We start from the raw sequence: 12,030 nt of genomic DNA, 5'->3' as shown, positions 1-12,030 counted from the left end.
GATTTTGTACTCATTGTGATGGAGCCGTGAGCTCTTTATTGTGAAAAAATATTATTGATGATTTATTTTGGCATGAGCCATGAGCTCTTTATTGTGGAAAAATATTGTTGTTGAATTATTTTGGCAAGTTACATTATTTGAGCACTTGAGGTGCAAATTATGATATAATGTGATATTGATATGCATGCGGTGGTATAAGGTCTAGATATTGAAACGCATTAGGTGAGATAAGGGTGGCTTGATACACGTGACTAGTAGAGGGAACTACTAGAAGTCATGCAGTGTGATAAGGATGACTAAAATGCGGGATGTTATTTCGGAAAAAATATTTTCTTTCAAATAAATTGTGAAGGCTCCCACGGTGAGATAAGCATATGCTCAATTGTGAATTTGTTTATGATTTGGGACAACGAGACGGTACCTCGAGAGTGCCCTTGTTGATATTGATTTATGGCCGCAGTTGCCTTGATTATTTGTTGTGATTTTCTTAAAGTTGAAAGGAAATTCAGTTTTGTTTCCACGAGATATTATTTGAAATTCTGTTTTGTTTCCACGAGATATTATTTGCAATTATTTTGCTTACTTAAATGGTGACACACTACTTGATTCATTTTCAATCTCATTTTTTTTTACTATATTGTTAAACATTTTATCATGTCATTATTATATTCCAGTAGGGCCTCACCTGACCTCGTCACTACTTTACCGAGGTTAGGTTTGGCACTTACTGGGTACCGCTGTGGTGTACTCATACTACACTTCTGCACATCTTTTTGTGCAGATCCAAGTACATCTTACCAGTCTAGACGTCAGTGAGTTACCTGCGCACGGAGACTTCGAGGTATATCTGTGAGCGTACGCAGACTCCGGAGTCCCCTTCTATTATTTTTATGTTGCTTCCTTATTTTTTTTAGACCTTGATATACAGAGACATTGAGAATAAATTCTTAGAAGCTTGTGACTTATTTCTACCGGGTTTTGGGAGTTGAAATTATTTGAATTGTAGTTTATTTATTTCATATACTCTTTATTATTATTCCGCATTGATAGACTTAACTAGTCTTAGAAACTATGTGTAATCATGACATTCTACGGAGGAAATTTGGGATCGTGACAGCTTTTTAGCACGCCATTGAGGGAAGAGGATAATCCTCTTTATTGAAAATTATACTTCACAAATATATAGGCCAACAGTAAAAAAAATTATTTCTTGAATCCCTTTATATAAGTTTTTTCAACTCTATTATTGCTCATGCTCGGTCAAACATCATTGTCTCCAATAATAGTGAGCAATAGTAACTAAACTGAAGCCAGTAGCTTTAGTCCAATTTGACCACTTCAATACTTTTAATTCAAATTATACATTTACAATAAAGGATTCACTAAATACATATAAAAGTTAAATTCAAAATCCCAGTATGAATATCTAATATTACCCTCCTAAAATTAAAAAAAAAAGAAATTCGGTGGACAAAGTATTCCGCGTTCACGTCGGAAATGATTGCATCCCAAGAGGATGTGATATAGGTAGTCTATTCGGATGCAACTATCAGTAGCTGATTTCACGGTTAGAACCGTGACCCAGAGGCGGATCCAAATGCAAGATGATGGGTGCAAGCGGCGGATCCAGGAGTTGAAGTTCGCGGGTGTACTTTTGGATTCAACCAAAATCTGCTTTGTATATAGAGTTTTCACTACTAATATATCACTATTTTCTAAACACATGTACGCATATACATGAATTTTTTACCTAATCTTACGGGTGCTTGTGACCCCTCTCTGTATAATATAGCTCCGTCTCTCCTGGGTGTACTATTGTGAAGAGGTGAATCTAGAATTTATATTTGACGGATTTAATTTTAATCTTTTACCATAAATCCACTACACTTTTGAAATTATAGGTTTAAAATTATATTCTTTTTAAAATTTTAAAAATTTTCCCTTAAACTCATACCCTTAAGCTGCATACGCCCCTGCCGTGACCTATATATATAACTCATAATATTCAAATTGTGTTCCACCTCTAAAGCTAATAACCCTAATAAAGCATGCATTTGGTGAGCAGAAAATAGGAGGAGCTATATTCAGATAAGGACACTACCCAAGTGAAATAAAGAAAACATTGCATAGTACTACACTAGAGAAGGTACGCAAACAACTTTTTAACCAGAAAAACAGAAGGAAACAAAAGAAACATTGGCTGACGCGTGGCACAACAGGGAGGGAAGAGCCAAATGAGAGCGATTGCCATGCAAACACCTGTCAAATACGCGTCAATTCCTACATGCATTGCCCAAGTTTCCTATCTTAGTATTGGGTTTGAACTTCTCATATTTCTATTCTAGCCTTGTTTCAGTCCTTTTGCTTACGCCTTCCAAATGGAACCCACTTAACCCCCCCCCCCCCCCCGCCCCCCGCCCTTTCTAATGCAGACATAGAACAAAAACCTTGTCTTTGAATAAATGTCACACAAACATATATATTTCTTGGTTGTGTTCTTTGTTCTTCTTCTTACACGAATCTTGTCTTTATCAACTTATGTATATATATAAGTAAGGGCTGCTATGGGTTTTTAGCTGCTTTTATCACCGCTTTTGCATATGACATCTTCTTAAGAGTCTGAAATTAGCTTGGTGAAGCTCTTAGCTAGCTGAAAAACAGTCAAGAAAAGGTACTGTCTATTTTCTTGATTTTATTAAGCTTTGTAGTTTTGATTTTCTTAACTTTTTCCATTAGCTAAGCTTGTTGAGTTAAGATCTGAAACTCCCAACACTATGTTTGATACTCTGTGTGTGTGTGTTTTGGGTGAGGATGGGGGGCCCCGGGGGGGGGGGGTTGCTCTATGTTAAGAGTGAAAGGTTATAGGGTTTTGCTTGAGTTGCAAGATTGTGAACTAATATCATGCCTCTTGTCACTTTCATAGTAAAACTAACAATTCATTTATATTATTTTTTGACTTATGTTCTCTCTTTCTTTGTCCCTCTATCTATACATTTATTTATTTTTTCCCATTTATGGTAGGGTAGATTCTCTCTTTGTCTATCTGTCTTCCACTTTACATCTTGTTTATTAGTGTATGAATTAGTTAGGACTAAACAATTGAAGAAAAAGTGTTGTGTTTAGATCTGCCCAATAAAAATTCATTAAACAAAAGTGGAAAGTTTCCAAGGCATTCTAAGCCCACATTCCAAAAAAATATGTTCCTGTTTTAGTAATACCTTTTGACAAAGTCCATGTGTTGCTTTTGAGTGTAACAATCCCTTTTTGTTTTAAGCTATTTCCTTCGTAATCTTGATTGAAATCCTAGTCAATAACGATAACAAACAAATTGGGGTCGGCCAGATGAATTCATCTTATAATATGTTTGTCCCGTCTTTGTCGTCAGTATGGTAAAGACACTTGGTAAAATATACACGTAGCTTAGTTTTCAATTGTATCACTTAGTATAATTTAATCTTTTGAAAATGTTATTTGTCCTCCTTACTTGTTCTTCTTAGGTGACGTGATAATTTAAAGAAGATTGCACTATCAGTATAGAAGTTAAACCTATAACACTATTGTCGCGCTTCCATCGACCTATATTTAAGTTGTCTTTGGAGTCTTCTGTTTTCTTAATGTGTGTGTTTGTGTATATTTTATTTGGACATAGAAGTTTGACTTTGCTTTATTGACACTTAACCTTTGAGCATAGGGGCCTCTTAGGCTCCTACGTTATTTATTTTTCGGGCATTCGAAGCCCACATGCCAAAAAAATATGTTCCTGTTTTAGTAGTGCCTTTTGATTATAGTAGAAATGGCCTGAGATAGCCACTTTTTAACATGGTATTTAGTTTTTTTCCAGTATTTTTAATGCTGAGCAAAAATAGCCACTATTCTATTAAAATTAATACGAAAAGATGTTTTTGTCCTTTCTTCATGAGTCCTTAATATTTACACTGCACATATGAAGTTAAGGACGCCATGTCCTTAACATTTACACTGCACATATGAAGTTAAGGACATAATGTCCTAAAGTTTAACAACGGAAAGTGCAAATATCGAACATTTTGTCCTTAATATTTACACTAGCATTCATGAAATTAAGGATACCATATCCTTAATATTTACACAACACTCATAAAGTTAAGGATACTATGTCCTTAACATTTACACTGCACACATGAAGTTAAGGACACCATGTCCTTAACATTTACACTGCACACATAAAGTTAAGGACATTAGGTTCTAAAGTTTAACAACAGAAGGTGCAAATACAAGTTAAGGACATTATGTCCTTAACATTTACACTGCACACATGAAGTTAAGGACGCCATGTCCTTAACATTTACACTGTACATATGAAGTTAAGGACATGATGTCCTAAAGCTTAACAACGGAAAGTGAAAATACAAGACACTTTGTCCTTAATATTTACACAGCATTCATGAAGTTAAGGACACTATATCCTTAATATTTACACAGCACCCATGTCTAACAAAAGGGTATTTTCGTCCGGGCGGGTAAAAAATTATTAAGCACTGATTAAAAAGTAAATACATTTTAAACAGTGGCTAAAGAGTAAAAACATCTCTAGTTAGTGGCTAACCGTGAACTCCCATTTATTATACCCACAAAGTCCATTTGTTGCTTTTGAAAGTGAAAATCCCCTTTTCCTCCGAGTTAGTGACTCTTGTTTTAAGCTATATCGTGATTGAAATTCTAGCCAAAATTTGTATAAATCGTTAGTCTTTAAAATATATGCGTACCATCGTTTTTAATCGTATTATTGATGGTATAAATGATCTTTTACATCATCGGTACAATTTAACCTTTTGAAAATGTTATTGTCATCGGTATAGTATAAGTGTATAGAAGTTAAACCAGTAACGACTATTGTAGCGTTTCAATTGACCTGTATTTAAGTTGTCGTTGGAGTCTTCTGTTTTCTTAATATGTGTGTGTGTATTTTATTTGGACATAGAAGTTTGACTTACTTTTGAACATAGGGGCCTCTTAGGCTCCTTATGTTATTTATATTTATTTTTTGGGGAGGGGGAGTTGAAGTAGGGGCTTGATGTTCAAAACCATGGATCTTTAAAGGCAAGGAGAAATGAATTATTATTAATTTTCTATTTACCATCACGGAAAAGTGGACTATATATAATCGATTTTTTCTTAAATTATTGGGAGGGTATACGCCAAATTTTAAGTGTAAAATTTACCATTGTGTAACTTTGCATTGTTTGAGTTTGATATAAGAATACTTCATTTGGAGCTTTACAATTTTACAAGTATTAGTATTTCTGTTGTTCAAGAGTTTGATACAAGACATTTCAGGTATAGTTGATCAACGCATAAAGGCGTCGTGAACAAGTAAAAAAGACAAGTTTAATTTGGAAACACAGTTTGAAGAGAAATCACAAAATGGGCGTACCAGAATCGGAGATGGTGTCACAAGGTGAGGTTGAATCACCATTGCAACCAGATCAAAACCAGCACAAGAACCATCAGTTCCCGTCCCTCGGTAGACAAGCATCGATCTACTCCCTCACTCTCGACGAATTCCAACACACCCTTTGTGAAAGTGGCAAGAATTTCGGGTCGATGAATATGGATGAATTCCTTAACAGCATTTGGACTGCTGAAGAAAACCAAGCCCATGCCCATGCCCATGCCCACGCCGCGCATGCGCACTCGAACGCGCATTCTCATGGTCATAGCCAGGCACCAAGTACAGGGGAAGCAACTAGCACACCACATTTTGCGATAGGACAGAGCAATGTTTCAATGGAGAAAGCTATTGCCAAGCAGCCAAGCTTGCCAAGACAGGGTTCTCTTACGCTTCCGGAACCTTTGTGTCGAAAAACTGTGGATGAAGTTTGGTCAGAAATTCATAAGAGCCAAAAAGAGCAACATCAGAATAATGGGGGCAGTGTCCAGGACACGGGTAATTCCACTCAACGACAGGTCACATTTGGTGAAATGACACTCGAGGATTTCTTGGTGAAAGCAGGGGTAGTACGCGAACAGGAGAATGCAGCCGTCCCTGCACCTCCTCAACAGCAATCATATATGATGTATCAAAACAGCAACAATCCCGCTATGGCCACTATGGCTCGGCCTGTTATTGGCGTAGGTGGAGTCACGGGCGGTGTTGGAGTTGGCATTCCTAGCTATCCGCCACTTCCTCAGAGCGGGGTGGTCGAGGCCCCTGTGTACCCCGTAAGTATGAAACGGGGTGGCGGATTCCCACAACAGCCGACGGCCGTTTATGGTGGGAGAATGGGGAATGGTGGCGGGGTCGGGTATGGGCAAGTACAAGGGGTGGCGGGGATGGGGTCGCCACTAAGTCCAGTATCGTCGGATGGATTATGCGTTAATCAAGTCGATAGCGGGGGACAATATGGGTTGGAAATGGGAATGAGAGGAGGAAGAAAACGCATAATAGACGGTCCGGTAGAGAAAGTGGTGGAAAGGAGGCAAAGGAGAATGATCAAGAATAGAGAATCAGCAGCAAGATCAAGAGCAAGAAAGCAGGTAAGTCTTTCCCCTAAATCTCGCTCGCTACGTATTCGTATTCGTTTGTCTATTTGACAATAAATACTTGTTGGTGCAGGCTTACACAGTAGAACTTGAGGCAGAACTGAACCAGCTAAAAGAAGAGAATGCACATCTAAAACAGGCCCTGGTAGTAAATATATTAGCAGAAATGTCCTTAATTTTGGAGTATGGTTTTGTCCATTCACACTGAATTATAGTAACCTATATATCTTTATTTTAATACAGTGGTAGAATTATGAACTTGTATAAAAGTTTTCTTGTTTTCTTTTTTCCGTTTGAACCTGCAGGTGGAGCTCGAGAGGAAAAGGAAACAACAGGTAATTCCAACTAGTCGCACGTTATTATAGGTTTTTATCAAATTTATTAACTTTAAAACTTGTTATTGTACAGTACTTTGATGAAGTGAAAATGAAAGTGCAAACGAAAGCGCAAAAGGCGAATGACAAATTGAGAGGTATGAGGAGGAGCTTGAGTTGCCCTTAGTGACAGAAGTACCTCATCAGTAGATATGAACACGAGATATAGTAGAATGACTGGCGAAGAGCAAATGTTCCGTTCCCTTTTGCTCGCGAGAGATCAATGGTTCTTGCAGTTATTTCTCATGTTCTTAATAACCATGTAATGGCGTCAAGGTAAGGCGGAAAGGTACGTGCACACAGAGAAGCTTGCAAGACCAGATGTTGTAGTCTTTTGACTTGCAAATGTTTGATTTCAAGCAGATTTAGTACTTAGTAGTTAGTAACTAAAGATTGAGTGTGTGTGTAGTTAGTGAGTTTTAGCTTTCTTGAGTTACAGAATATGTATACAAATTCACTTGAGCTAAAACACAACTGTAACAATCAAGAAGAGGTTCTATGGTTGATAAGACAACTACTAATAGTTTATTTCTTTGCGAGTTACTGCTTAAAAGTCTCGGGATTAAAGGTCGAAGCCTGTAACATAACTTATCGACAGTTTGTGTTTGCGAGTACTAAATCAAAGAATATGGTGTGTGTTTTACATACACAATGTTTATCAATTTTTCAATTGGGCAATAATTTATTGTCAGAACCAAAAGGGCAATTCGGTGAGCATTTTCGGAGAAGAGACGCACCCGAAAGGGTTGTGATGTAGGGGTTTACTCTGATACAAGCATCATTGACTGATTTTACGGTTTGAATTTGTGACCTAGATTTTCTTGAGAATTAGCCCAACTGATTTTTTTTTTAAAAATGTCAAAATATAGAAAAATAAGTTTTTTTTTTAACTTTGCTTATAAAAGATAACTATAATCTACATATATATCTATACTATATTAAAAGTACGAAGGTCGTTAGTGAAATGTCGTTCGTCTTTTTTAAGACTGTTTCCAATAGACCCTCGGAATCCTTCCCTCCAAAAACTCCCCACCTTGTTCTTGGGGTGACTCGAACTCACAACCTCTTGGTTGGAAGTGGAGGTTACTTACCATCAGAGCAACCCCTCTTGTCAAAATAGTAAATTAATTATTTTCCTAATATCTGAAAAAAATTACTTAATTAGTTTCCTAAAATTTTAGGACTCCAAAATCAATTAAATTTTATGTCTCCAATCCTTCCTTATTTGAGCTATGTAGTATAACACATTATTTAGTACACTTCATTAATATTAAAATCTTTGGATGGAGCACTTTAAATTCTTTTAAGTCACATTTGGAAACGTATGAGCACTCTGGAGTCCTTTTTTTAAATTCTACTATAAATATTTTAGGCAAAAGAGTCGTTAAGTATTTAGGTTATAATCTTTGCCTTTCAATCCTTTTATATTTAGGAGCCTTTTTAATATATGTTTGGCTAAAAGAAAAGGAGGACGAGGGTGTGAATCGCCAAAAGAAAAAAAAATACATATACCAAATTATTTCTCTTAGGTAAAATATGTGATAATTTATTTTTATTATATTATACTGTCAAAAATAATAGTAAAAGTCATTTATTTCCTCCTTTATCTATCTATCTATCTCAATATCTATTCTATATCTATCTATACTATATTAAAAACACGAAGAACCTTAGCGAAATGTCGTTCGCCTTTTTTACCCTTTAAGAATAGATTTCACACTAGATAAAATAGTCATTTAATAATATTTTTAATATTTAAGACTTTCAAATTAATTGAAAAATTTGACCATAATATCTTTCTTTATTTAAAAGATGTAAAAACTCCTAATATTTAGGAATTTAGAATCCACCAAAATATTACTTATATAAATCCCTTGCCTCATACGAATTAGCAAGAACTTCTAATACCTTTCAAACTTCTAATTCTTTGAAATATTGTGTCCTATACATAAGGTTTTGTAAGGAATTTAAAGTTTTGTAGCCATACACGTTGAACCTCCTATTCCCTTTATATAACGGATCACGTTTTTGTTTAAACTGCCACATCTATTGTTGGGTTATCAAATTTTCTACAGGTAACTTAATTTTCTTCATTGCATGAGTTCTCTCTTAAAATTTAATACATACATCTATTTCAATCGAGAATAAACTATTAGATCTTGCATATCTTCTTGCTTTAGTTGCATTATTTATTTGTTTTGATATGACGTTAGTGAATTATTTATAATATGCTCTAATGATTGTCGCACTCATAGAATGTAATCAATCTTTCTAGAGGTAATTTAATTTCTTTTATCAATTCAAATACCTATCCTTTGCCGATAGCTCCGCCCATATAATTATGCTGCTCATTGAGTTTGACATGTGATATTAGAGTAAGGTTTTATGTTGTGGGGTTGTAACTATCCAACCGGTCGTTTTGACAGTTAGAACTCCGTTTCCCCAAATAAGACTCTCCGTATGTGCTTTTACTAATTTATGACTTGCGGGGATGGTTGGTTCGAGATTTGGAAGTGTTCAGGTTGAAATCGAAGCACTTGGTTCCTTAGTTAGCTTTAAAAAAAGGCAAGTTTGACTTCGGTCAACATTTTTAGAAAACGACCTGGAACCGGGATTTGATGGTTCCAATAGGTTCGTATGATGATTTTGGACTTGGGCGTATATTCGAACTGGGTTTTGGATGACCCGGAAATATTTCAGCGCCTATTATGGAAGTTGGCATTTTGGAATGATTTCATAAATTTGGGTGGAAGTGCAATTCAGGGTTATCGATGTTCGTTTGGGATTTCGAGTTTGGGAATGGCTCCGTATGCTAATTCTGGTACTGGAAGCGCGTCCGGATGTGGATTTGGAGGTCCGTAGGTCATTTTGGGGTCATTTGGCGAAAGTTAGAAATTTGAATATTTTTGAGAAGTTTAACCGGGAGTAAACTTTTTGATATCGTGGTCGGATTCCGATTTGAAAGTTGGAGTAGGTCCGTAATGTCAATTATGACTTGTGTGCAAAATTTGAGGTCAATCGGATGTGATTTGATAAGTTTCGGCATCGATTGTAGAAGTTTGAAGGTTCAAAGTTTATTAAGTTTGAATTGGAGGGTGATTTGTAGTTTCGATGTTGTTTGGCATGATTTGAGGCCTCGACTAAGTTCGTAACGTATTTTGGGATGTGTTGGTATATTTGGTTAAGGTCGCGAGGGTCTCAGGTGGATTCCGGATGGTAAACGGATCAAGTTTGGACTTGGAAAGAACTGCTGAAGCTCCCAGCTTCTGGTGTAACCGCACCTGCGCATGGGCAGTAGCCGCAGGTGCGAGCCACGAGCCGCAGGAGCGAAAAAGAGGAGGGGTCGTTGGGCACCGCAAATGCGTGCAAGGAACCTCACCTGCGAAGGCGCATGTGCGAAGGGGTGAAATGCAGGTGCGGAGGAAGGCATAGGTGCGGCTTATAGACTGCAGAAGCGGTCTCGTAGAAGCGAGCCGCTTACCGCAGGAGCGAGCGAAGCAGTCTAAGGGAAAGCCGCATCTGCGAGGGCATTTCCGCAGATGCGGAGACGCAGAAGCGGCTTGAGAGCCGCATGTGTGAAAATGCTGCTGGGCAGAATGGTTTAAAGGGGACGAGGCTCAGTCATTTTTAGCCCGTATTTCCTCCATTTTTGGGCGATTTTGGAGCTTTTTGAGAGGGGATTTCAACTAGCAACTTGAAGGTAAGTTAATTCTACATACTTTGAGTTAAATACATAGATTATGGGTAGATTATAACCTGTAAATCTTAAAAATCAAGGGTTTAGATGAAAAACTTAAGTTTTGACAAAAATGAGATTTTAACCACGAAAATGGTTATGGAATCGGATGGAAATTGAATATTTGAGTTCTTGAGATTATGGGTAATGTTTCCTTCGAAAATATTGAGGTGAATTTTAGGAATTTACCATTTTGGATAGGGTAATTTATTTAATAGTCTAATTCCGAATTTTCAAACATGTATTAATTATATTATATAACATTTGGATAGTTTCGGATATTTCGGTACCGAATTGGGATTTTTACACGGCGTTGTGATCAGGAAGTGGGATTTAAGACAAGATAAGTCTTTTGTCTAACCTTGTAAGAGGGAATTTACCCCATAGGTGATTTAAATTAACAATTATTGCTAATTGTGGGGGCTACGTACGCACGAGGTGACGAGAGTCCGTGCGTAGCTACTAATATTGCTAAAGTCCGGGTAGTTTAGGACTCAAATCATGAATTACTTGTGATAATTGTATCCCTATTTAATTAAAGCAATAGAATTATGTTGCAAATTGTTAGAGGATATGGTAAAAGATTGAAATCTCACATACTTGAAATTTTGTTCAGCATATTTAACTGTTGTAAAAATTTGTACATCCTCATGCGTTATTTTTCAAATATATATATATATATATATATATATATATATATATATATATATATATATATATATATATATATATATATATATCTTCTCATTCCGGAGGTTCATAAGAAAATGTCCTCCTTTCTTGTGGAGCGGACCGAACGCCTCGGCATTATAGATGTATCTATGGATCATGCCGCACGTCCCTCGGTAGTGTATACGACACTCTGGATCGGGCCGTACGACCACGACGGAAATCGTGCCTAATAATAATAATTACACGAGACCTTGATATTTTATTGCAGCTTGTGAAGTTAATTGATAAATTGGAAATTATTGGAATTGAATGAGTTAATTATTTCTGCTGGTTAAAGAAATATTATTGTTATTCCTATAAATCATGTTGATTCAAAATATGTCTATTTTTAATATTATTGACCCTTAGTGAGTGTTAAAGTTGACCTCTCGTCACTACTTCTTCGAGATTAGGCTTGATATTTTCTGGGTACATGTTGTTTACGTACTCATGCTACACTTGCTGCACATTTTTTTTGTGTAGGTACAGATATGTCTAGCAGCCTTGTGGGCGCAGAGGTGTGGTTAAAATGCGGGGACTTAGGTGAGCTGCATTCTATATTGCGATCCGCAGCCAACAGAGACTCCTTCAGAGTTATTTATATTTTTTCTGTCTAATTTGTATTCCAGACAGATGCTGTATTTTATTTTACTCCCTAGTAAATGCTCATGCACCTGTGACACCGGG

The 12,030-nt window shown here is 36.6% G+C and overlaps 1 protein-coding gene across 3 annotated transcripts; it reads left to right on the top strand.

The window, feature by feature from the left end:
- The first annotated feature begins 2,413 nt into the window (after window positions 1-2,413).
- LOC104084436 (protein ABSCISIC ACID-INSENSITIVE 5) lies at window positions 2,414-7,427 on the top strand. 3 transcript variants are annotated; one of them, XM_009588278.2, is made up of 5 exons: window positions 2,414-2,671; window positions 5,323-6,516; window positions 6,596-6,667; window positions 6,828-6,857; window positions 6,931-7,427. In XM_009588278.2, exons 2-5 carry the CDS (start codon window positions 5,404-5,406, stop codon window positions 7,021-7,023), a joined length of 1,308 nt encoding a protein of 435 aa, XP_009586573.1. In that variant the 5' UTR covers window positions 2,414-2,671; window positions 5,323-5,403; the 3' UTR covers window positions 7,024-7,427. The 3 variants fall into 3 exon arrangements, with proteins under 3 accessions (XP_009586573.1, XP_009586572.1, XP_009586574.1); XM_009588277.2 differs by having other exon boundaries at window positions 5,317-6,516; XM_009588279.3 differs by having other exon boundaries at window positions 5,317-6,516; window positions 6,596-6,705.
- Window positions 7,428-12,030: the final 4,603 nt, after the last annotated feature.

This window comes from Nicotiana tomentosiformis, chromosome 7, assembly GCF_000390325.3.
Source record: "Nicotiana tomentosiformis chromosome 7, ASM39032v3, whole genome shotgun sequence".
Classification (NCBI taxonomy): Eukaryota; Viridiplantae; Streptophyta; class Magnoliopsida; order Solanales; family Solanaceae; genus Nicotiana; species Nicotiana tomentosiformis.
The sequence above is the reverse complement of the archived record's forward strand: the minus strand, read 5'-3'. Positions and strand labels throughout refer to the sequence as shown.

Coding starts and splice junctions, on each gene's coding strand:
- LOC104084436 (XM_009588278.2), top strand. CDS start 5,404: ATGGGCGTACCAGAATCGGAGATGGTGTCACAAGGTGAGGTTGAATCA. Junction 6,668..6,827: donor CACATCTAAAACAGGCCCTG/GTAGTAAATATA, acceptor TTGAACCTGCAG/GTGGAGCTCGAGAGGAAAAG. Junction 6,858..6,930: donor AGAGGAAAAGGAAACAACAG/GTAATTCCAACT, acceptor GTTATTGTACAG/TACTTTGATGAAGTGAAAAT.